Source organism: Bactrocera neohumeralis, chromosome 3 (assembly GCF_024586455.1).
Source record: "Bactrocera neohumeralis isolate Rockhampton chromosome 3, APGP_CSIRO_Bneo_wtdbg2-racon-allhic-juicebox.fasta_v2, whole genome shotgun sequence".
NCBI lineage: Eukaryota > Metazoa > Arthropoda > Insecta > Diptera > Tephritidae > Bactrocera > Bactrocera neohumeralis.
Genome location: NC_065920.1, coordinates 58,480,939 through 58,506,168, shown reverse-complemented (window position 1 = coordinate 58,506,168; position 25,230 = coordinate 58,480,939). Strand labels below are relative to the sequence as shown.

The following is a 25,230-nucleotide window of genomic DNA, read 5'->3' as shown; positions in this document are numbered from 1 at the left end:
ATCGTAAAGTTGTTCTATATAGTTTTAGAACATGACTGTGTTGAGAAAGAAAATGCTCAGTATATTTCTGATCGTCCTTTACATTATTGAGGTATTTACTGTGAAGGAAAAACTACACATCTTCAGATTACGACAAAACTAAATAACGAAAAAAATTGTGTTTAAAATATAATATATATTGCTGACTATAAATAATATATGTCATGTAATATAAGAAAATATTACTAATTTTACATTTCCTTTCATTTACACTTCCAACAGACGGCATCGTTTCATATAGCATACCCAAAGGCGTACAGCGTGGTATGGAAATCGATCTATCAGATAAGACCTACGATGGACACGAAGAAGGCGATCGATATGCCAATGGACTGGGACAATTAGTCGATGGCCAAAAGGGCAAGGATAACTTTCGCACCGATATTCATGGCTTTGGAAAAGGTATGAATTAAAAAATATAATGTACAGTTGTGAAGAACAAAAAAAGGAACTCAAAAATACTGAAAATCAATTACAATATATTTTACATATGTATCGCTTACCTTTTATTAATCAATAAATTACTATTTTATCTTTAACTTTTGTTGATTCGCAGGCTATGAGTGGATTGGCTGGCGTAATGACACACCAAATTTATTGGGTCATCCAGTCGAGATTACGTTTGAGTTCGAAAGCGTACGCAATTTTAGTGCAGTTATATTGCACACAAATAATATGTTCTCCAAAGATGTGCAGGTGAGACTTATTTGCTTAAATAATATTATACATATGAATGGAGTTATTTTCGAAAGTAACCGAACTAACTACTCATAAAAAATATATAAGTTTACAGACATTTTATTGTATTCACTACTTTACGATATAATCCCACCAAACTATGTGCATATGCCTCGTACGTTCGAACTTATTCTTAACACGTATTGAAATATATACTATATATGGAGCAAATAAATGAAGTTCGCTTTTGTCTGAAAAATTCTCGATAATTTCATACTGTTTATTCATAAATAAATGAATGGATGAATGGCCCCCAATTGAAACCCCGTTTACTTTAATTTGAAAACTTACCTCAGCGAGAACTCTACACAGTCCACAACAAGTAGTAGGCGCTCGCCGTCAAATCCACTGCTCTCTTTGCATTGCCTATTTAATCTATCTCCTATCTTCCTATCTGAAGGTATGTAACATGACGGTCTTGCATTATCAGTTCACGTACGGCATCGATGTCGCCACGTTCGGTAACACAAACGGCTGTTTTTGGACGACTAATCCACGTTCACGGAATTCGTCTTTGAGCGATTGACCACAATCCGGACACGATTGAATCGGTTTTTGTAGCCAAAATTTGTACCATTTTTGAACTTGACATTTCCTGCTTTGTTGTCAATGTTCTTCTTCCACTGAGGTGACATTGCTCATAGCCATACAAAGATTTTAGTTCATCTGGATGCACAAAATTGTCGTGATAGTCCACGTCGAAAGTTGTGGAAAATGATCGCACGAAAATGTTTACGAGTTAATTCCATTTTTTGGCCGAGATGAATTTTTTAATTCCCTGTAAATAAAACAATTCACGATTAAATGACAAAACGTTCTGAGTGATGTTATGCTAAAAAATGCTAAACTTTCCAATGGAAATGTCAGATTTCACCTGGCAACACTTAGTGTTGCCCTAGGCCAGAATATATATAGCAGCCCTCGTATACTTCTAATCACCTTACCCCTCGCTTAAAAGACGTCGATGACATATGAAAATGGTAAAATGTGAAAGAACCTATTGGAAACAAAGTATAATACAACAAAACTTATTATTAAAATAATCTACAAGCGAACTGAGGTTGGGTAGGGATAGAAGAGGCGCGTTGTTGAATTTCTAAAGATTTGAAACGGTTTATTTCGATTTCCTGCAAAACTACGGGTCTTATAAAAAAAATATTATACCACATACAACTACGTTATCCTCAAAATTTATGTAAAACTTCGAATACCCAAGTTTTTGTTTTTATCCACTGTATTTTACATGAACTGACAGGAATATTTGTCAGCTTCCACGTATTATTATTAGTATTTATTATTGCTTTCAAATTCGATTACGTTTAGGAAAATTTTCAATACACTTCTTCCCTCGGCTGGGGAGAAGTTCAATGGCCTCAACGAATTTTGGGGTTTTTCGATGTATTTTCAGTAACCCACTTGCCAGTAGTGATGTTGGTTTGATGAGTATATGGTTCTCCGCTACGTTCGCAAGCATCTCTTTAACGACCTCTAGTCTACGTTGTATTTGCAAAAGATTCAAGTCTTTTGGTACGAGTCTAGTATTGACACGTTCCCTACCCAAAACTGTAACCAAAATGTATTGAGTCGATCGTTTGCTTTCTCAATGATGCCAACATGATTATTTTCAAGCACTGATTCTTCAACTTCTTCGATGTTTTCGTCGATAAAAGAAATGGAAGCCGGGGGCGAATTTGCGATTATTTCGCGACTTTTTTACTGTAAAATATTTATGTTCGACATAAAGTAGACTCATCAAAGCACTTCTACAACACTTTCAACGATTAGCCGTGATTCTATTGGAAACACAAAATCTCAATCAAACTCGTTCTCCATTTGTTTGTAAGGTAAAAATTTTCAGGAAAACTCTTCGCGCCGTAAATAAACGACTGGTACTAATACGACCCACATTAATTCACATATGGAGACTAAATTTCATGAGAACATAAAAAATGATTATATAAAAAAAAAACAAAAAATGTTGTATTGATACGGTTTGTGCGCGGAGTTTAAGTGGCCCAGTAAGAGTTAATTTTGATTAGTTATGTTATATTTGACACCTCCGCCAGCATGAAGTTTCACCTCTTCAAAATCTGTGGCGACGATTATTCGTACTTACTAAAACCAAAAGTTCTTTTCTTAAGCTGATTTCATCGCTTTAGCAAAATAGGATGAATAGTTCACATTGTCTAAAAATATATACTCATTTCATGAATTCTAAAAACTTATATGAAATTGAAGCCAACACCCTTAAAAATTCAACGATTATGCGAGGTGAGAGAGAGAGAGTCGATTCGTTGCCTGCTAGGTTATGTGGATCCTGCGTATACAGAATCTAGAAGCAGATGCCACAGAAGTTACATACTGAATATAGGACTATCCCAGTATTGTATACATAGGTATATTTTTCGCCTTCACCGTTGTAAATTGCAGCGGGGAGTCCAAATTTAACTCGAGAAAGGTTTATTATTTGTTTGAACCTTTTAAGGCGGTATGTTTGCAGTAGCAGTTTAATGAGGGCATCTGCTCTTCCCGCTTTCCGGAATAATTATCTTATGGTATGGAAACCCAGTTTGATCGTATTTGCTTACTGCATAGGTAAAGCAATCTATGAAAACAACAAAAATTCAAAACAGTAAAGGCACAAAAGCAAGTGCACAGGTAAACATACAAGCATAAGTGCATACCTTAATCCAACAAGTTCTGTTGTCAGCAAGTAATAACAAACAGCAAAACATAAATTATCGCATATTGATTTTTTCCGACCGCTTTGCGCTTAACGCTATTTGTATGAGCGCGACCTAAATTCCATAAACAAACGCATGTTGCACTTGTAAGCTTATCAAGTTGAATCTCAAAGCAATTATTTGCTATTATTTTCTCCTTTGAACAATTTCAATAGTGTCATTACAGTTTTTTATACTCTCGCAACAAAGTTGCTAAGGAGAGTATTATAGTTTTGTTCACATAACGGTTGTTTGTAAGTCCTAAAACTAAAAGAGTCAGATATAGGGTTATATATACCAAAGTTATCAGGGTGACGAGTAGAGTTGAAATCCGGATGTCTGTCTGTCCGTCCGTCCGTCTGTCCATGCAAGCTGTAACTTGAGTAAAAATTGAGATATCATGATGAAACTTGGTACACGTATTTCTTGGCTCCATAAGAAGGTTCAGTTCGAAGATGGGCATAATCGGCCCACTGTCACGTAGACAAAATGGCGAATACCGAAAACCTATAAAGTGTCATAACTAAGCCATAAATAAAGATATTAAAGTGAAATTTGGCACAAAGGATTGCATTAGAGAGGGGCATATTTGGACATAATTTTTTTGGAAAAGTGGGCGTGGCCCCGCCCCCTACTAAGTTTTTTGTACATATCTCGGAAACTACTATAGCTGTGTCAACCAAACTCTATAGAGTCGTTTCCTTCAGGCTTTTCCATATACAGTTCAAAAATGGAAGAAATCGGATAATAACCACGCCCACCTCCCATACAAAGGTTATGTTGAAAATCACTAAAAGTGCGTTAACCGACTAAAAAAAACGTCAGAAACACTAAATTTTACGGAAGAAATGGCAGAAGGAAGGCTGCACCCAGGCTTTTTTTTTTTAAATTGAAAATGGGCGTGGCGTCGCCCACTTATGGACCAAAAACCATATCTCAGGAATTACTCCACCGATTTCAATGAAATTCGATATATAATATTTTCTTAACACGCTGATGACATGTACGAAATATGGGTGAAATCGGTTCTCAACCACACCTTTCTTCCAATATAACGCTATTTTGAATTCCATCTCGTGCATTCGTTAGGAACCAATGATGATAGCGGAATAAAACTTTACACAAATACGGTATTTGAAAAATATGTAAATGACGGATAATGAAATCTCGATTATCACTTTATCATGCGAGAGCATAAAATGTTCGGTGACACCCGAACTTAGCCCTTCCTTTCTTGTTTTTTTTTTTTTGTGAAATGTCAATAAGGAAAAGTATGTGAGGAAATAGGAGAATCTATGCAAAGTTAAATAAATGTACATATACCATATATGATATACATAAATATATCATATATATAAATGTATAATTACATACAATATGCATTGTATTTATAGTTTATATTATTTATAAGCAATTAAACTGTCCTAGAATCTATAAATAATATATCGCTTCAGTATACCTTGATAACAATCACAGATAATCAAAGTGCAGTTATTTTTTATCAACTACCTTACTTCTCTCTCACCAATTTATTTTGAACTGCTCATGCTTCAACCCTCTGCTTGGATAACCCCTGCATACACTAGCTAGCTACATATAAACCACAACAGCACTGATTGATTTGTGACGATCGACTGTCGCTCTGCTCGTACCTACCTAACTGATATACGACTCGACGTTGCACCGTTATTTATACGCACTTCATTAATGTAAATATCGACTAATAAGCGATAAATGCCTAAGTCCAATAGGGTGTCAAACAGCTGATTAACGTCGTTAATTTCCAGTTTTTCAGACACATTGCTATAAATAAATTTTGACGGTGACAGAATATACACCATAATAATAAATACATATTTGATATATAAATATATTATATTAATCACTTTTAATTAATAAAAAAACTATAAATCATATAGTAAAAGCTACTTGATTCCATTTGCTTGCAAAGAACTGAAAAAAATTTCAGAGAAAATAATTTCTATCGAAAATAAACTAATCGCTGTGTATTTAGAATTTTATTCACGACCCACCAATCTAATTACATACATTGTGAACTTCTTCTACTTCGAATAACATAACAGCCATTTAAGATGAGTACAGCAGAGTTTTTAGCATATGTTCTACAAGTAAAGTTTCTCTTTTTTTGTATGCAAATGCGTCTCGCTTTCCTCTTCAACTCTAGGTATCTATCCCATCTCGCTCGTGTTGTAGCGTTGCGAGGAGCTTGAAATGCCGTGCGACAGTTCCCTTCCATGTAGCTGATGAGCGGCCTCAGAGAACACATCTGCTATAGAAAATCCTTCGGTTGTCTGTTGTGATTGCAGCTTCTCGACGTCGAACCTTCCTTGTACTTGTTGGCGAGCGTTTTTTAGTGCACATAGGCGGGTGTGCATCTTCACTGCAATAATGTAGTGGTCCTAGTCATCGATATGACCTCGGAACGTCTAAAAAAGAAGAGACGCAAAATCAATCAGCTTCAACTCATTCGGGGATGTTTTAAAATTGATACTGAATTTACCGACCATTGTGCTGAAAGTATCTTATTTGCCCACCCTGTTTCCATGCGCTCATAAAAGACATCCTCGATCACATCGTCCTTCTCTTCCGTCGGAGCGTAGGCGCAAGTCAGCGATATGTTAAAGAACTTCACTTTAATACGGCTAAACGTTCATCCACGGAATGAATGCCCGAACTCGCCGTGGAGTCTCGCTCCCACCACGAATCCCATACCGAATTTGGGCTCCTTTATATGACCACTATAGGAAGTATCACAAGAAGGTACTCGTCTCAGTCATTATCCCGTCCATCGCACTTTTTTGACGGTGGTGGTGTCAGCCTTGTCTTTTATGAGGATTGTGGGTCCCAAACTCAGCGCACAACCCTGAGGATAGTTCGCCTTCTCACTTTAACTAGCCTTCAAACGGATTTTTTCTTTGACTACACAGAGGATAATTGGTCTGGTGCAAGGTGGCTCTTTCCAGATTTAGAATGGAATATCTTGATAAACACACTTTTCGAAGGACCTCATTCAGGTGATAGTTGGAGAAGTGATATCAACCGCCGTAACTAATTTGTGGTAAGCTCAATATGCTTAGTCGATGAATGGGTGTCCTGGTAATCGATATTTAGGCGCATGAATCAAATCTTGTAGCGGGTTTGATTTTTGACACGAAAAAGTGTGGATCGCCAAAAAAATGGAATCATTGGAACCAACCGTTTTGACGTTGGCATTTATTCGTTGTATTTTTGTTTTCATTCAAAATCGACTATATTTTTATGTTTCTACTACATCTATGGATACTGATATTTTCACGATATTTTATTTATTGTAATGGGTGTATATTTTAATGTTAATTACTAATGGAAGCAAAAACTGACTTCAATACATCAGAGATCTTAAAATTCAGTCGAGTTTCCAGGGTAAGAATTAGGTTTTCTAACGAGATTTAGTTTTAATTATATATATTCTAAATAGTTGATACCCAAAACAAAACCTTTTATCAACTAATAATCTGAGTAATCACGGCGCAGTCGCTATATTCTTGCAAGTAACATAAAAATCGATATCGATTAATTTCAACGGTGAATATTTTTCAAATAAACATTGTATCTAAGAACCGTTAAACTAGATTTTGTGGCAGATCCTTCCAGTTCCAGTAGATATTAATTTCAAAACAATTCATGTAAAGAATAACGTAATTCAATAATAAAACCTTTCTTTCTTCCTTTTATGGTTTCCAGGTTTTTGTCCACGCAAAAGTCTTCTTCAGCATTGGCGGCCGACAATATGCCGGTGAACCTGTACAATTCTCCTACATGCCAGATACTATTCTGGATCATGCACGTGATGTGACAATCAAACTTCATCATCGCCTTGGCAAATATTTACAGTTGCATTTGTACTTCGCGGCACGTTGGATAATGCTCAGTGAAATCACATTTATATCGAGTAAGTACTAGATTTTTTTCCGAAGTTCTCAATGTCCATTATACAATGTTCGAAATTTCGAAGCTTGTTTCTGACTCAAGCTAACAGCGACCCAGTAAAAAGCAATCCACTGATAGATTAACATATATTCAGATTTACCAATATACAATATTAACTTCTGCAATAAGTTGGAAAACCTTTATAAAAAACTACAAATTGTTTCTTAATAGCGAAAAAATTTTATTTAAAAGAATTCTCTCATCACTTACTTTGTTTGTAACTTAGTTTTATATACATACATATTTTCGAATTTCGGTATTCCTATATTTTTTTTACTATCACCGGTAAATAATATCATTATACGTTGATAGAGTCGCTCACACTTTTACTAAATGCGACAGTTTGTTGGTCGTAGCCCCATTATTGTGGGTGCATTGACATACGCACGTACTCCACTTAATTTAATAGCACTGTGGAAAGAAAAAATATTTAAATAGTAGATTTTTAATTGATGCCATATAAAATTTATACAAAATTTAATCGAAATATATAATTTAAAAATCTTTAACATCTTGAATATATATACTATATACAAATACATTTTTATACTTAAGGTAATTTAACGATATTGATGTTCCTTCTCACCCAAGAGAGGTTGGGATACCAGATGGACTGAATCGGAATATTGCAACACCCACTAAATATCGTAAAAAGGAAAGCTATAGTTAAGCCGAAAACTAAGATGCACCTTGTTGTTCGGTAGAGGAGAATGAAGTGGCCTGAAATTTCTTTAAAAGTGGTCCCACACCCTAATATATTTAATGTACATACCAGGTTTTTTTTGTTTTGTTGGTACACTCTTCATATGACCGTATGAGAGTTTCATTTCAATCTGTCTATTCGTCCTTTTTTTACCATTGAGTCGCCGTATCAAAGTATTTTTTTACAATGGAAAAATTTAATATCGTGTAGTGATAAAATTCTTATTGTTGGAAGCGTGGCACCAAAAGAAATTCACGAACGAATGTTAAAAGTATGTAATGATTGTTCACCTACAATTAGAACAGTAGAAAGTTGGGTTGTTGAATTTAAACGTGGTCGTAGGCCTTGAAGCCGATCCACGTGAAGGACGTTCAAAAGTCGCATCAACACCAGAAATCATAGCCAAAATACAGGATATGGTTTGGAAGATCGTCGATTGACTGAGAGAGATTTAGTAGAGGCTCTACACATCTCATTAGGCAGTGTGAGCCATATTTTAAGTGAAATTTTGGGTTTTAAAAAGATGTGTGCATTCGCTAACAATGAAACAAAAACATTTACATTTACATTTGGAGCATTTTAAAAAGGATAGAGTGGATTTTGTGCGTCGATACATCACTTTGGATGAGGCTTGGGTTTATCACCATAATCAGGAATCAAAACAAGAAGCTAAAAAGTGGTGTATACCTGGTTGTTCGGCTTCGAAACGAGTTCGTGTCCGGAAATCGGCCAAGAAGGTTATGGCATCAGTTTTTTGGTATGCGAGAGGAATTTTGTTTGTGGATTACTTGCAAACTGGTAAAACACTTAATTTTGAATATTATTGCAACCTTTTGGACCAGTTGAAGGAAAAAATTCGTGAAAAACGACACGGTTTACAGAAGAAAAAAAATCGTTTTTTATCAGGACAACGCACCGTGTCACAAGAGCATTTTGATAATGGCTAAAATCCATGAATTAAAGTTCGAATTGATGGAGCATCCACAGTATTCATCAGATTTGGCACCCTGCGACTTCCATTTGTTTCCACAACTCAAAATATGTATGCGTGGCAAGCGTTTTTCATCAAATGAAGAGGTCATAACGGCTGTTGAAGCGTATATTGCAGACCTACCGGATTCTCACTTCAGGGCTGGGATCCATAGATTGGAGGATCGTTGGTGCAAGTGTTTTAATGTTTAGGGAGATTATACTGCATAATAAACTGTATTTTGATCTTTCAATTTGTGTTTTTCTTAATAAACGACAAAACTTATTGAACAACTTGGTATTTCACTTGACTACTAGAGCTAGATCAACTAAATTTCCTCTGGGTAAATCTTTTTGGCCTCTCCTCAGGCAGTGTCAGAACGGGTGAAATCGGATTATAACCTCGTCTACTTCGCATAAAACGGTTATGTCCGAAACTACTAAAACTACTTACCAAGTACTTCAATAAATAATAAATCTTGAACCAGTGTCAATGGGTGTGGCACCGCCTGCCTTTAGATGAAATACTAGATCTCGGGAACTAGTCAACCGGTTTGAACGAAGTTTGGTGTATACTATTATTTTGACATAGCTATCTTATAGGTTTTCAGGAGCCATAACTTTTCAGTCCGCCAGTTCCGAATATATAAGCCCCAATGACTAAATCTGACTTCATACCAACATTCTGGGACAATTTTTGAAATATATTACTTAAATTCAGCGAGCATATTGTATCAGATATGGATAAAAACGAGTCAATTCCCTAGCTGCCTTATATCTAATAGAAAAATTTTGAAACTTCAGGTTGACTTTCGATTCTGCATTAAAGCGGGTCGATTTTTTTATATGCTGAAATTGTTCTATGGATTATTCTGAACAAAATGATCCATAGAAGCTTTCCTGCATAAGCGATTTTCCATTTATTGGCTCCCTGTAAATCAACCCGCTCTACTGCATTTATCCGTCAATACGTGAGTTTAGGTCTCTTTATAATAGTTGTCTATCCATGTGCCAAAAATGATTATAATCGCATAAATAGTTCTACAAGCTCACATATAATATCGTCGTTTTCAATGTTCCAGTAGACTTTAAAGAGTATATTACTTAATATCTGTATATCGGATTATGTCGTTAAATAAGATTTTTTTTAAACTCTACAATAGTCATACCCCTCAATTATTTCATTGAACAATGAATGTTGAACTTATTCGAAACATTTTCTAATATAAAGCTTTGTCGATATCTGAAGCTTTGAGCTTCAAAAATTGCGCGAGCATAAAATTTTAGATTATATCATCCTTTAATTATTCAATTTGTTTCTTGTTTTTTTTTTTCTACTCACCTCTTACATTTATCCGAATACCACCAGCCCATACCGAGCACTTGTGCACATTTATTATACTGAACGCCATTATCCCTATCGCGTGCAGAAAATTTCACAAATCTCGTTAGACGACTTATAGCAGATGTTTTCGAAAATGCGCCCAACTCTTCCACTCTATAGCCGGTTTCTTCACCGCCCAATACAAAGTATGAATACTTTTCCACTTCGATATCGTTTGTTTCAAATTTCGTAAATATACCCAATTCCTGTTTTGTTTCGGCTGTTAGCCCATAAATACGATCCAGGCCGAGGAAGAAACTTTCATGTGAGTCGCCGAAACCAAATTTGTATTCCTCAAAATTTCGATCAAATGAATCACCAGTATTCACGCGACGCATAAAGACAGTCCATGCACAACCCGTACCCACAGGATCGGCAAAGCAGTATACTTCGGTCGGTCCATAACCAAAAACGTATATTGTATGTACTCCATCAGGGGCACCAAAATTTTGCTTCATAATCTCGGCACAGCTACTGGGTAAAGTGTCATCATCAATGCTACGAAGACCGGCATTTACATAACTTAATTTATGTGAATCGGGTTCTATGTTGAACGCTTTCTCTGTGACTTCTAAGAATAGATTAATTCATTAGAATTCAGTCCCATATGCAGTGAGCGCATTTCGTTTAGCCGAATGGCTAGTTGTTCCTATTATTTAACGTTATTCTGAAAATTGCTACGGTACTTTATGCTTTCTGCGAATATTTTGCATTTTGCTTTCGTAACCATTTATTTTTTCAATGTTATTAGTCTACATACATATATCATACTTGAAAAATTTTTAGTGGAAAGAGGTAATCAATGTCAATTTCAGTGCGCATTTCGTTTAGCCGAAAAGGTGGTAAATGTCATTTTACAAAGAAATAAAGAGGTAATTTGTATTTTTTAGAAAAAATATTACAACTGACACTGCATAGATTTATTGGGTTCATTTAAGTTATTACGTTTTGTTTTTTTTTATACCCTTTAAAGCCATGCCGAAGGGACCCTACTTGTCAAGTGAAGAGAAAGCCGTTATAACGGCACATAAAGAAAACGGCATGAGTAATGTTCAGATTGCTTTAAAAATTCAGAGATCCGAGAAAGTTATTAGAAATTACTTAAGATTGGGCCAGAATTATGGTCAGAAGAAAAAAAACAAAGGTAACAAAAAAAATTACAGAGCGCCAAAAAGGTCAAATTAAGGACCTCGCAACAAAACAAAAGCTTACCGCTTCACAAATTATAGCGGAACTTGGTCTTCTCATTAAAAAACGTCGTGTCCAGAAAATTTTAAACACATCACAAAACGTTGTTTATAAAAAACAAGCAAAAGCTCCGGCACTGACAAAAGCCCACAAGGATGCAAGGATGCACATGAAATGGACGTCAGAATGGAAAAATGTAATTTTTTCCGACGAGAAAAAATTCAATCTCGACGGTCCTGATGGATTAAGTTACTTTTGGCATGATTTAAAAGCAAAGGAAGAACCAAGGATGTGCAGGAACTTTGGTGGTGGAAGTGTTATGATTTGGGCAGCCTTCTCTTATTATGGAAGATCCAGAATATGCTATGTTCCAACAAAAATGAATAGCGAAATCTACACGGACATGTTGGAATCAGAATTAATCTCATTTCTGGAGGACTGTCATCAAGAAGAACCAATTTTTCAACAGGATAACGCAGCTATCCACGTCTCGCGACATTCTATTCACTGGTTTGGAGACAAAAATATAGAATTGATAAAATGGCCTGCACGCAGTCCAGACCTAAATCCCATCGAGAACCTTTGGGGTATTCTGGCAAGAGACGTTTATAAAAATGGTCGCCAATTTAGCAGTGTTTTAGAACTGAAAAGGGCAATTAAGGACAGCTGGGAAAAAATACACGAAGATATCTTAAAAAAACTAATAGAAAGTATGACAAATCGCATTTTCGATTTAATAAAATGTAATGGAGGCAAAATAAAATATTAATTATTTACTAACTTTTTTAATTTTGTCTCTATTTATTATTATTGAAACATTCGGCTAAACGAAATTCGCACCTGTTTTACGTAATATCACTATTATATTAGCAAAAACACAATGAAATTCGAAAATCTTTGTTTTGTTTAATAATAAAATATATATTGAATTAGTTATAAAAGGTTTATTTTCTTGTTTGTACTTTAAGTGGTAGAAATTAAAAAAAAAATACATTCGGCTAAACGAAATGCGCGCACTGCAGTTTATCTTACTTGCATACCTTCACTTCTAAATTGTTGACTATTGGTGGTAGTCTCTGAAATTTCCGGTGGCTTTGTTTGATCACGATAATATATAAAGCTCTTCTCTGTAGCTGTTATCCACTTATTATCTTTCAATACAGATTTGGTTTTTATTACCGTTGTCAATAAGGGTTCAGCGAGTGACCCACTTTTGGAGTGCAAAAAGAATAATATACGTTAATGTTAAATGAAATTAACTCTAAAATAATTTACCGTAATAAATTTTTAAAATTTCGCTTAAAGTCGCCAAGCTCATTAGCCCCAATAATAATTGTTGTAACAACAGAGGAATTCCTGTTAACTGGTTTTCTTAAAAAGTACAAGAAAATATTTGATTGCTTGTGCAAATTTGTCGTTAAAGCAAAGCTTCTTTTTTCCAGACAAATAGTTTTCAAGAAGTAATAAAAGTAAGTAAATTTAATGTTATAGTCAAGAATTTTCATTAATTATAACGATAAAAGGTTTGTCATTTCGACCGAGAAGCGCACTTTTCGATCAGTTTTTAAAACGATTGGGGTCACATGTCAACAATAAACCAGCGAATATTCAGTTCCAGTATTATCAATCTTCTCAGGCTCATCTGCGTAGAAAAGCGATTTCACATAACTCCACGAATAACAGTCCAGCGGTGTTAAATCGCACGATCATGGCAGCCACGTTGCGAGATAGTTCGCTTGATGTACCAGCCTTCAGCGCCTTCGACCTTATTTCATAATCAATGATCATTTCCATACTCTTTAGTAAAAAGGAAATAAGACTAATTGGCTTAAAAATTTCAGCCAATGAATAGTCATTCCTTCCTTGGGTTTATACCCACCTCATCTCCTCCTCCCTTCAGTAGAACAAGATAAGGAAGTAAATGTACTCCCTGTTGCAAAAAGACTGGAGAGATAACGTCCACTCCCAGAGATTTGAATTTTGCGAACGATTGCCATGAGATTGCAGTAAACGACAGCTGCCTTGTGACTACCCAATCCGAGCGAGATAGCTTGTGTTCGACCCCAAGTTGACACTGGTCTTCTCGAATTGTCTCAGTGAAATGCGCCCGCAGAAGTGCCGTAGCTCTTTCTTCTGCACTGGTCGTACAGGTCCCGTCATATCTTTTAATGGCTAGTACAGTGTCAGTCTTGTCTTTGGCTAGAGCCCTATGAAGCGCGGCATACAGTGCCGTTGTGTTGGAACCTGAGGTCATCCGCATCAACATTCTCCAATTCGGGCATGAAGAAGTCGTTAATCGTCTCTGTATGGCTTTTCTCATTTATTGTAACATTATGGACTGTAATATTGCAAAGATATACGGACGAATGATACCCTTTGCCCATAGAGCATACCAAACAGTGACTTTTAGTGGATGTCACGGCGTCTCAACAATGGCTTGTGCATTAACATTACTGCAAATGCCACAATTTTGTTTACCAACGTATCCAGTCATCGAAAATGGATCTTCATCTTTGAACCCAGTTTTTTTACAAAATTGAGATCGGTGTCCATCTCGCTTTGAGTCCATTCACCGAACGTGCGATGCTCTTGATGGTCGTTCGGCTTCAAGACTTGAATCTCGTAAGCGCTCGAACCAAGATCCTTCCGCAAAATCTTCCAATCGTTGCACGCGTACTTCTGCGTTACTCTGTCCTACAGCAACAATAGCGTTTTAGGTGCTTACTGTACAGCATTTTGGGGGGAAGTGCATTATCCATGGTCGTTCGAACTACCGAATGTTGGACGATTCTTCTTCTTCTTTATTGGCGTAGACACCACTAACACGGCTATAGCCGAGTTTACAACGGCGCGCCAGCCGCTCTCCCTTTTCCTGTTTGGCGCCAATTGAAGATTCCAAGTGTAACCAGGTCCTTCTCCGACTGGTTTTTCCAACTGAGTGGAGGTCTTCCTCGTCCTCTCTTTCCCCCGGCGGATATTGCGTCGAATACTCTCGATCTAGTCAGCGCAGCCGCTGTCTCTTAAGTCGCTGAAATATGTCAATGTCGGCGTGTATCTCATACAGCTCTTCGTTCCATCGAATGCCATATTCGCCTTTGCCAATACGCAAAGGACCATGAATCTTCCGCAGAAAAAATTTTCCTCGAAAATTCGTAACAATGACTCATCCGTTGTTGACATCGTCCAAGACTCTGCACCATATAGCAGGACGAGAATTATGAGTGACTTATAGAATTTGATCTTCGTTTTTCGAGAGAGGACTTTGCTTCTCAATTGCCTACTCAATCCGAAGTATTACCTGCTGACAAAAGTTATTCTGCGTTGGGTTTCGAAGCTGACTTTGTTATTGGCGTTAAAGGTGGTTCCAAGATAGACGAAATTATCTACGACATCAAAGTTATGACTGTCAACACTTAAGTGGAAGCGAGTGCGACGACTATTGACATGGATATTTCGTCTTGCGCTCGTTCACTACCAAATCCATTTGCTTCGCTTCCTTATACAGGACGATTAAGTCGTTCGAATATTAAACGGAGCGCGTGTTATGTCACGAACCATTCTTTTGGTGAGAAATTGGCACGATTTTCAAACGTTGTTTCGCAGTAAGTCTGTTCATTATGAAATGGCAAATTAAACTGAGTTTAAATCTAATAACAGCTGTCAAAATGCCCAACTCCGAAAATAGTGTTGTCTCTTTGAAAACCATACGTCTTAAAGAAAAAAACATCACTTATAAATAATTACCCGGATCTAGGCATAAATTTGTTCTTCAATTCGCCCATTCTATTACTTCCATCATCATCATTTAAATGAACGTTTTTGTTTTTGATTTCCCTTTTCTCAATACTAACGTCGTCTTCCATGTAATCGATATCCCTTTTAGCAACCGATGATCTAAACATTTTAAGGACAAAATGTTAGTGTTCGTTGAATTTATATTTTTTCATGAAGCATTTATTGCAACTTACTTTTTGTTTCCATTCTCGACTTCCGCTGAATTATCGATTAATTTAGTCAAATTTGAAATTGTTTTCTTGCTATTAAGGTTTCAAAAAAAAAGTTTAAATATATATATTTTATTATATAACGAAATATTATTCTTTACAAATTCACAAAAACAATTACCTTGTCGAAACTTTTTGTACGAAATCGTCCAAAATATCATCCATCTTATTGCTATCTATATTAGGCACTAGATGTCCTTCATTAATGGTCTGTGTGTCCAATGTCGCAACGCTAATTGCATTCTTTCTATAAGTATGAAATAATATAATTGAGTAACAAAAAAAAGAAACAAATAATGCTAATAATATTCCCTTAGTGTTACCTCGATAAAAGCCTGTCCCTCAAGGCGCGTCGGTTATCTGTTGAATTATTAGCAGTGTTAGCTTCATTTGCCGTTGCCGCGCTCATAATGATAAACAATATGGCATGTAAAACCAAGTTGTTGACAGTTGGAGAAGGCTTCATGCTTTCAGTGTGGCTGCTAAGTCTCAACTGAAAGTCAAATTTAAATGCAAAAAATATATCCGCAAGTGTTTTCTGATTTTTCATCGGTTTCAAGATGTATGGCATGCCAATAATAATGCATCAATTATAATCGACAAATGTTTTTACAAGCTCTCCGTACACACATATTAATATACAAGTATGTATATATGCAGATGCTGCACGTCATCATATTAGCGCCCCCAAGCATGTTTGGTTGATATATAGAGCTAGCTATACAATCTGCGGTTGTATTATTTTGCCTTAATTTTTGGCGTAAAAAACTTGAATACGCAGATGCCGTAAAAGGATCTAGCACCGCAAGCCATTACGCCACCCATCTGATTGTGTAAGCACAAGTCGTGGAAGTAAAAATTGTATCCGTCTGAGCCTTCGAAATTAAATTGTTCTAGTCGAAGAATACCACATAATGCCACTTAAACTAATTCATCTGCGTTCGAACAAAATATATGCGAATTTCTTTTAACAACTTGTTAAATGGAGATATTTTTTCATAATTTCCACCATTTTAAATATTTGGTTCATTAATCACTCTTTGAATTGTTGGTTTTCTAGCTTTAACACAAAATTTTCTCAAAATTTCTATTCTAAATTATTTCATTCTTTTTCTATGCTTAATGAAAAATCAACATCTTTTAGGCAGAGACGGTCTTTTTTAGCAAGAATTTATATCGAGAATATGCATCTAAATAATATTGGTCTCAAAGTCACCACTGCGAACGGAAAATATCCCCCTGAAACCTGCAGATAAAGTGGAGTATTTAAGGCTCATCCTAGATACGAAGCTTTCATGCAAGCCTAATATCGAGGAAAGAGCAATGAAGGCATTACTTACCTGTATATTATACTAGTATAGAGGAACCATTGGCAAAAGGGAGAGTCTAACACCGAAAGTTCTTCTCTGGCTCTATGACACTGTGGTCAAGCCTATTGTGTTCTATGCGGTCTTTGTGTGATCGAAGCCCTAGAAAAGATCACAAAGGGAAGTCAAACATGTTCAACGAGTGGCTCTCGTCCACTTCAGCCATGGTATTTAATCTTATTCTGCATATAGTGCCAATAGCATACCATCGAAATGGACATATATAAGGTTGTCAAATATCTCCCTTCCGCTTTTTGCTCTTTATTCAATGCTTTATAAAAAGTATTGCAGTGATCGGATTTAGTTCAGATATGCGCCGTTTCGTTCGATAAACTGTTTCCATCTAGACGACAACTTCATAATACCCCCCTATGCCACTCGTAAGAGCTCACCTCCTTATTTGCAAAAACTCGGACAGGCATTTTTCACAAGCCTCTTTTGAGTTCAACTTTACACCAACAAGGGCGTTCGCCATGGACAGGAACAGGTGGTAATCATTTGACGCTATGGACGGGCTATATGGTGGATGCGATAAAACTTCCCATCCGAGCTCCTTTAGCTTCTGACGAGTCATCAACGAAGTGTGTGGTCTGCCGTTGTCCTGATGGAAGAATACACTCTTCCTGTTGGCCAATACTGGACGCTTCTGGTCGATCGCCTGCTTCAAGCGGTCCAGTTGTTCGCAGTAGATGGTAGAATTAAGCGTCTGGAGCGGAAGGGAAGATATTTGATAATCGAAAGCCAGTGATTTTTAAGAGCAAGAAGATTCGGAACTCTTTCGGACTTCATGCCGAATCTTTTGGACTATATAGTCCCCAAACCATACTCTGGGGGCTGTTTTGTGTGACTAAAAGGAGAGAGGCGGTAGGGTTATTTACGAATGGGTCATACTTTGCCCGCGGCTTTTGACATAGATGAGGTTTCCTGTCTTTAAGTAACATTAGATTCAGCTTTCAGAGGAAACTATTCATTCTGGTAGCACAGCGGATTAGCAGGATAATTTTGACGAGCCAGCAAGAAAGGCACTCTAGCCACGCTAACAGTAAAATGACACTACACTTTGCCCGCGGCCATAGATGAGCGCCGATTCAGAAACACTAGCACATTTTAAATATTATTTTTATTAATCTCAATCGAATATTTGAAGTTCGACATGTGACACGTCTCAATTTCATTGAAGAGGTAATAAGGCGATCCAGCTGCACGATTAGAAATATTTTTCTGGGCGGCTTATGCAACACAGTTACATATATATAATAAAAATATGTTTGCTGTTTTTATTAATATTCTCTGTAATATAATACGCTTGTATTAATTAGTAATTAAAAATCCATAATTATATACAAACATGAACAGCTGATTTGTGAGTTCAGACTACGTTTTTTGGATATAAGTCCATTAGTTCAGCCTTCTTCTGTCAGTATTCGTAAAGCTATCGTTTCAAAATGATCAAACTGCAACGTGGTTTCGTGACAGCCGTGTTGTTCTCAATTGTTATTTTCACCAACGCGTTTTTCGCCGACAACAAGCGAACTGCCGAAAGTCAGACCGATACGCTGAACACTTTGCTCACCGTGCTCACTGAATATGTGCTCAATCGCACGGCAGAAGTGAATACACGTATCACGAAGTAATATATATTTAATTTATATTTTTATACCTTTAATTTTCGCTATAAAAAATCTATTGTCTGTAGGAATGAGCAAAGGATAAATTTATTGCTCCAAAAGCAGGTTGAATTGGAACGAAAACTTAATGAGTGAGGACAGTTACCTCATATGTTACGTATACAATAATTTATATATTTATACACCGTAGACATCCTTCAACCACCGGAAAACCTAGTCTCCTTTCAAACGACGAAATCGGCGATAGCTATGTACCGGCACACAGTTGTGCGGATATTTTACCGGATAGATTTGCCGGCGATGGCGGCATCTACAGTATAACGCCGTTGAATATGACACCATTCGAGGTGTACTGTCTAGCGGATCCCAGCGGTGGTTGCGGTTGGACGCTTGTTTGGCGACGTAATGATATGAATAATGAATTCAATCGCACATGGACGGAATACCAAAACGGTTTCGGTGCATTAACGGATAATTTTTTTATTGGCTTGGACAAGTTATACGTTTTGACCAATGCCGAGGCACAGCAGTTACGCATCGGCACTAAATACGGTGAGAATAATTGGGAGTTTGAAATTTTTGAGGAATTTGCTATCGGCAGTGTACGTACACAATATGAGGTGTTCGTGAATAATGGAAACAACAATAGTAGCATTTTTCAACGTTTGGGCAGGCGAGCCCGTTTCTTTACTAAAAATTTGGAAAGCCGTTGGGGGAATGAAGAGTGTGCAAAAGTAATGGGTGTGGGTTGGTGGTACAGCGATGACTGCAAAACGTAAGCAACGACACTTTTGTTTAAAATTGACTGCTAATATTTTAACTCTTTTTAGTTATTTAAAGTCCCGCCTCTATTATATGTATATAAATTCGCCGACTTATATGGTTATTCGTCCGAAACGTTGCGATAAAGTTGGCTGACGTATTCAGTATAAATAAAATATTACAAATTAATATTAATAAATAGCAAGAAACAAGAAAATCATTAACTTCGCTTGCACTGAAGCTATAATATTTAATATATATTTAATTCGCAGGTGCATTTTTTAAAGCAAAAAAAGATATAAAAAGATCTTTATTCTGATTTTGATTAGTCAGTTTGGAAGGCAGTTTAGATGGCAGACTGTAAAATATAGTGATAATAAGTATGTCAAATTTCATTCCAAGTTCTCAATGCTATAGCTTCCCATCTAAAGTTTTCCATACAAAACTCGATCGCCGTTTTTGAGCAAATTTTTTATGATTTGTAATGTATTTTCAGTACCAATTGGCAGTAAGTAGGGAATGAGCACACTAACCACCTTGGTAGAGGTTGCAATGCAACTCCAAATTCAACTGATAAAGCCACTTCTTCCCGCATTTGAGTTTTAACCACGATATTCCTTGTATGAGCAGGATGGAGCGAACTCCAAGGGCTCCTGCTCTCCGTGGTACCAGAATTAAATCTCCGGTCAGACCTCTTAGCCGAAGCTACTACCAGTTGAGCTTCCATACAGCTCAGGACTGGTGGTCAGAGATCTTTGAAGACATGACTCGCTCTGGACGACCTTCGAGCTCTTCAATTAATGAAAATATTAAAACAGTGAAGGATATGGTGATTGAAAATCTTTAGCAAGTGTTAGAGAGATGGCAAGAGAGCTCGACATCTCTCGCGAGTGTGTTCGAATGATTTTGGTGGAGATTTTGAGTATGAAGCGCGGTTTTGCTCGACTCGTCCCGATAAAGATCGTGTGTTTTTCAAAACGTGTACCGTAAACAGATCTCTTTGGACCTGCCTCAGATAGCATTTTTCATACTGCTTTCTTTACCCTGTTCATGAAGCTTTTTTATGTTCCTATATATGTAAAAATATTGCTAATATAGAAAAATTTTAACTGACCTAAAGGTAGGTTAAGTTTGATTCGATGGCTGAAGAAGAAGAAGGGTAAAGCTCTTGGACCACGCAGTTTTTTGTGAACTCATAAAAACAGAACTCTAGTATCTGATCTTATAAGTCAGCAAAGCCGCTTGTGGTCATTAAAAAATTGCTCAGGCGTTTAATTTCTATTCCTGCCAGCGGCTCAGCGTAATATCTAAAAGTGTGAGTTCCCAATTGTTTAAGGCTTGATTTAGCGGGATAATCAAGAAGAAAGTTTTTAGATGTTTCTCAACCTGACTGGATGGATTCTGATAAGGCAATTACCTGTTAGATCCCCACAGTTAGGGAAAGGCTAGCCTTAGTGAATCTCTTGCGAACGATTTTGGGCCGCAAAAATCTTATTAGCGCTTAACCAATGCTTGCGGACCTTCCACGAAGCTTTCAGCTAACCAGTAGTAGGACGCACGAGGAGAACGAAACAGCAGAGCTGGAATGACTTTTCGTACCAGCTCGTCAGCTTTGCAGTTTCCTCTTGATTGAGTAGTAACCTTTGTAAATTCAGAATATGCTATGTTCTTAAAGTAATCTTTCGACAGAATTTTACCGGGCTTGTTTTCGTTTTGTGGCCTTTCTCATTTAAAAACTTACATATATCGCAGATGATGAGTTAAACTCCCTTTTCTTTATTCTGTCTAAACTCTACGGTAGCTGTAATCTGAATTATGGTTAATGTTATAGATCGGATTATGTGATGTTGGATATTTTAGCCCTGGTCGATTCGTCTAACAATCATCATGTTTTGCAAACAGGGGCAAACTAGCGAAGCCCGTCCAGGGTTAAGCCAAAAAGTCTTCTTCATGGGTATCCTTTTTAGGCATGTGGTTTTCAAAAAGAAATAAAACTCATGTTATTTAATATTATGAGCTAGAATTTAGATTCATTATAAAGGTAAGGGGGCTTGTCATATTTTTCATAAGTGATTTGTAATCGCAGTTGCTAGCTCAAATAATAAACTGGATTTTTTAAGCCCGCAAAAAAAATTGGGAACAACTTCAATCGTTGCACACGCGAGATGGTGTGTGGACTCATTCGAATCTTCCTCGATACTTTGCTCCTCAGCAATAATAGAGCCTTCGATGTACATTATACGGCGTCTCTAAAGTCGGGCATTAACCAATAGAGTAAACATGCTGCGAAACCGACCTATGGTGATTCGAATTACCAACTCTGCTAGGGGATTACGTCGACTCAATATTGAACGCAGCGGGCGATGTATTGTGCGAAATGAAGCTGTTCATTATGAAAACGCATAACAAACTGCGTCAAGTCAAGTAATATTTATCAAAAAAGACAACGCCGATAAATATATTGCCCCATTGAAAATCACACGTCTAAAAAGCATCCGTTTATTTCAAGTTCGAAAAAAATACTTTGTGAGTTTCTCTACTTTGAGCCTTCCGCTGACTTTTGACTACCAATGTTTACCTACTCCTAGTGAGCGACTGGGTTCGTACAAAATCTAGGCAGTTTTCGACCGCCAAATTAATTTGATAGGAACCTTTTTTAATAAACAACATATACTGAGAGTGTTGATCACTATTTTCAAAATGTTTTCTGCTATGTCAGATTTTTCCCCAGTCGAGATTCTACATTACAGAGGCTTGAAACCACTATAACCCAGCTGCATTCTGGTAAGGTGTATACTTTTAGTTTCTTTCAAGATTAAAACTGAGGTGGGTGAAATCAATTATAGGATATACATATTTATTTCCTAAAATTCACATTAATATATTTTATGATTCTACCATTCTTTCAATTGAATGTCGCAATCAATTGGTCGCACAGCAATAATGGTTGGAGCTTTTACATATGCCCGAACGCTAAGCAGCATCGTTGACCTAAGATGATATAAAAAATGCATGTATATATATATATATATTTATATGTGTACAAATTTAGTATATACATAGTATATATATATGTAAACAAATTAAGTAAGCTTACTGCAAACATTTCTCCGAATACCACCAACCCATGCCCAAAGTCCTCGCGCATACGGCTAACCGCTCATCAAAGTGTCGATCTTTTGTAATAAATTTCGAAGCGATTTGCAGGTGTCTAATCATCGTATTGTTGGTATTCACGCTCAAGCTTAACACCGCATAATCGACGCTCTCGTCGCCAATACGGAAATTGCCATAGATCTCCTTAACTAAGTCTTCACCTTCGAAGCGCTTGGAAATATATAATTCTTGCATTTGATATTGTGTAAGTGCGTACAAGTTCTGGAGACCCACAAAGTAGCCATACCCTGTGGCTGGATCACCGAAACCTGCACGATAATTCAACCAGCCAAAATCGAAATTATCTCTTTGAGACTTACGCTCCAAAATAACTGCCCACGGACATTTGCCATTCACATCAACTATACACCGTACATTAAATGATGGTCCACCGGGTAACGTTAGTGTTTGTATTGAGTCACTTATCGCCCTTTGACAGTGGCTATTTTCTGTATCAAAGGTTCTGCGCGTTGTTTGCGGTAAACTTAATGGTATGTATGAATCCGTGTATGTATGTACTTCCTCCACACCAGAGCTTCGTAACTCCATTTGAGTACTACCAATGGAAGCGGGTTCAAATGAACCCTTATGCTTTCTGAGTGTATCTCTAAATCTATTTTGCAAAATTTTTTCACCAATTGTATCGCCGATGTGAGATTTTTCCATGGTGGTGGTAATTGTTATTGTTTTGCCATCATTTGTTGTCTTTTCCATGGTCACGTTAGTTGTGTTAGTGAATTGCCTCATGTTTTGTGTTCTACAACCAAAAATATAGTTGTAGAATATCAAAATTACTAAGGCGATCGGCACTCGTTGACTACGCGTAGACATTTCGTTCGCACATCTCAGAACAAATTGAGAAAAATTGGCGAACGAAAACGAATATATGTATTGATAGATGCTGAAAAACTGTAACGGTTACTCATGATAACAATTTATAATTAATGACTTAGTAGGAATGCTCAGCTGTTTCAAAACTTTCTGTTCGTTCAAAATTACACTCTGCTTTGAAAGTTTTTGACTTAGTTATCTGCTCTGTTATCTTGCGGTTAATTGGGACTAATGAAGCTAATTTGCTATAATTGAGATGAATTTTAAGAAGGCTTAATATTAATTTTTTTACCGGCACCGCCTTGAGAGTTTTTCAAAAGATGCATGGGATCTCCTTCGACGACTTCTATTTCTTTATCAGATTGCATTGGCATCACACTTGTCGGTCATGATATTGACCAACGGTTCGTTGAGTTCCTTTGTTAAATCAGCAAGACATACATCGTCGTGGATTAGAGGTTTTCTCTCTCCAAAATAATTGGAAATTTTTTTGTCTTTCTAGATATACATTTTTAGATTCGGTCCAGAAGCTTCGACCAAAAGTAAGCAAATTTATGTATTTCGTTAGTCTTTATGTGATTTATTTCGAGGTTGGTTGGTAGGCACTTCCATTGAGAACCTTTTTTTAAAGTTATAAAGTGAATTTTATTAAAAATTTCACTTCGAGGCAAAGAACTTTCACAAGATATGAAGGATTTAATAATAAAATTGTACAAAGATAAAAAAAGCCAACGCCAAATTGCAAAAGACGTTAACAAAAGCAACGCCACAGTACAAAAAATTATTGAAAAATTTAAAAGAGATGGTAATACCAAGAATCAACCAAGAACTGGGCGCCCGAAAATTTTCACGGAGCAGGAACGCATTTACGAAAGGAGAAAAACCCCAAATTTTAGTGCCCCTAAAAATACAGGCCGAAATAGAAAAAGAAACTGGCAAGACTTTAACCCCCAAACCATTGCTTTGATACTGCTGGTTTCCATGGTCGGAACATCCGTAAAAAGCCATTTGTAAATAGTACTAACAGAAAGAAAAGACTTGAATTTGTAAAACTTCACGAAACCAAAGACGAAAACTTTTGGAATACCGTTATTTTCTCTGACGAGAGTAAATTTAATATTTTTGGTTCCGACGGACGTGGAAAAGTATGGAGAAAAGCAAATTCAGAGCTCGATCCTCAAAACATGACCGGTACTGTTAAACATGGTGGTGGCTCAATAATGGTGTGGGGGTGTATGGCGGCTTCTGGTGTAGGAAATTTGGTTGTGATTGAAAGAATAATGGATAAAATGGTTTATCTTAACATTTTGAAGGATAATTTAAAGCAAAGTGCATTAAAATTGGGGCTTGAGCGATCATTTGTCTTCCAACAGGACAATGACCCCAAGCATACAGCTCTAGTTGTCAGAGAATGGCTGTTGTATAACACACCAAAGCAGCTAAAAACACCACCTCAATCGCCAGATATTAATGTTATTGAACATTTGTGGGAACATCTTGACAGACAAATAAGGAAACATGAAATAAAAGGCAAAGATGACTTAAAGAAAGCGCTTATGGAGGAATGGGGGAAGATTCCAATTTCTCTGACTCAGAACCTGGTAAACTCTATGCCATCGCGGTTAAAAGCTGTCAAAAAGAGTAAAGGCTATCCAACGAAATATTAACAGTTCATCATAATATTACATTTTTTTCTTGAATTCGGTTTTTGATTAAATGCATACTTATTTTTGTGATGTAATTTTAAG

The 25,230-nt window shown here is 36.7% G+C and overlaps 3 protein-coding genes across 4 annotated transcripts in view; 2 read left to right on the top strand and 1 right to left on the bottom strand.

Annotated features, from left to right (window-relative positions):
* The window catches only part of LOC126754075 (discoidin domain-containing receptor 2), a 600,425-nt gene that overhangs the window by 274,681 nt on the left and 300,514 nt on the right, over positions 1 to 25,230 (top strand). For both annotated transcript variants that reach the window (XM_050465959.1, XM_050465958.1), the window contains exons 8-10: positions 262 to 441; positions 596 to 735; positions 7,245 to 7,452. In XM_050465959.1, coding sequence (XP_050321916.1) covers positions 262 to 441; positions 596 to 735; positions 7,245 to 7,452 — 528 coding nt within the window. The remainder of the gene's footprint in view (positions 1 to 261; positions 442 to 595; positions 736 to 7,244; positions 7,453 to 25,230) is intronic.
* Positions 7,747 to 16,216, bottom strand: LOC126754077 (angiopoietin-related protein 3-like). Its single transcript, XM_050465962.1, has 8 exons — positions 16,062 to 16,216; positions 15,860 to 15,985; positions 15,703 to 15,771; positions 15,479 to 15,628; positions 13,010 to 13,105; positions 12,775 to 12,944; positions 10,505 to 11,117; positions 7,747 to 7,901 (listed from the first exon to the last, which is right to left on the bottom strand). The coding sequence occupies exons 1-8, from the start codon at positions 16,202 to 16,204 to the stop codon at positions 7,820 to 7,822; spliced, it is 1,449 nt and encodes a 482-aa protein (XP_050321919.1). The 5' UTR covers positions 16,205 to 16,216; the 3' UTR covers positions 7,747 to 7,819.
* On the top strand, positions 18,551 to 19,692 carry LOC126754076 (angiopoietin-4-like). The gene is made up of 4 exons (XM_050465961.1): positions 18,551 to 18,735; positions 18,802 to 18,864; positions 18,924 to 19,508; positions 19,564 to 19,692. Exons 1-4 carry the CDS (start codon positions 18,551 to 18,553, stop codon positions 19,649 to 19,651), a joined length of 921 nt encoding a protein of 306 aa, XP_050321918.1. The 3' UTR covers positions 19,652 to 19,692.

What these genes read in the sequence shown, in the direction of transcription:
- LOC126754076 (XM_050465961.1), top strand. Translation starts at nt 18,551, where the DNA reads ATGATCAAACTGCAACGTGGTTTCGTGACAGCCGTGTTGTTCTCAATT. An exon ending in TTGGAACGAAAACTTAATGA is followed by an intron (nt 18,865 to 18,923) that starts GTGAGGACAGTT and finishes TATACACCGTAG; the next exon opens with ACATCCTTCAACCACCGGAA. An exon ending in TACAGCGATGACTGCAAAAC is followed by an intron (nt 19,509 to 19,563) that starts GTAAGCAACGAC and finishes AACTCTTTTTAG; the next exon opens with TTATTTAAAGTCCCGCCTCT.
- LOC126754077 (XM_050465962.1), bottom strand. Translation starts at nt 16,204, where the DNA reads ATGAAGCCTTCTCCAACTGTCAACAACTTGGTTTTACATGCCATATTG. An exon ending in GTCGAGAATGGAAACAAAAA is followed by an intron (nt 15,629 to 15,702) that starts GTAAGTTGCAAT and finishes TAAAATGTTTAG; the next exon opens with ATCATCGGTTGCTAAAAGGG. An exon ending in AAATTTATGCCTAGATCCGG is followed by an intron (nt 13,106 to 15,478) that starts GTAATTATTTAT and finishes GTACTTTTTAAG; the next exon opens with AAAACCAGTTAACAGGAATT.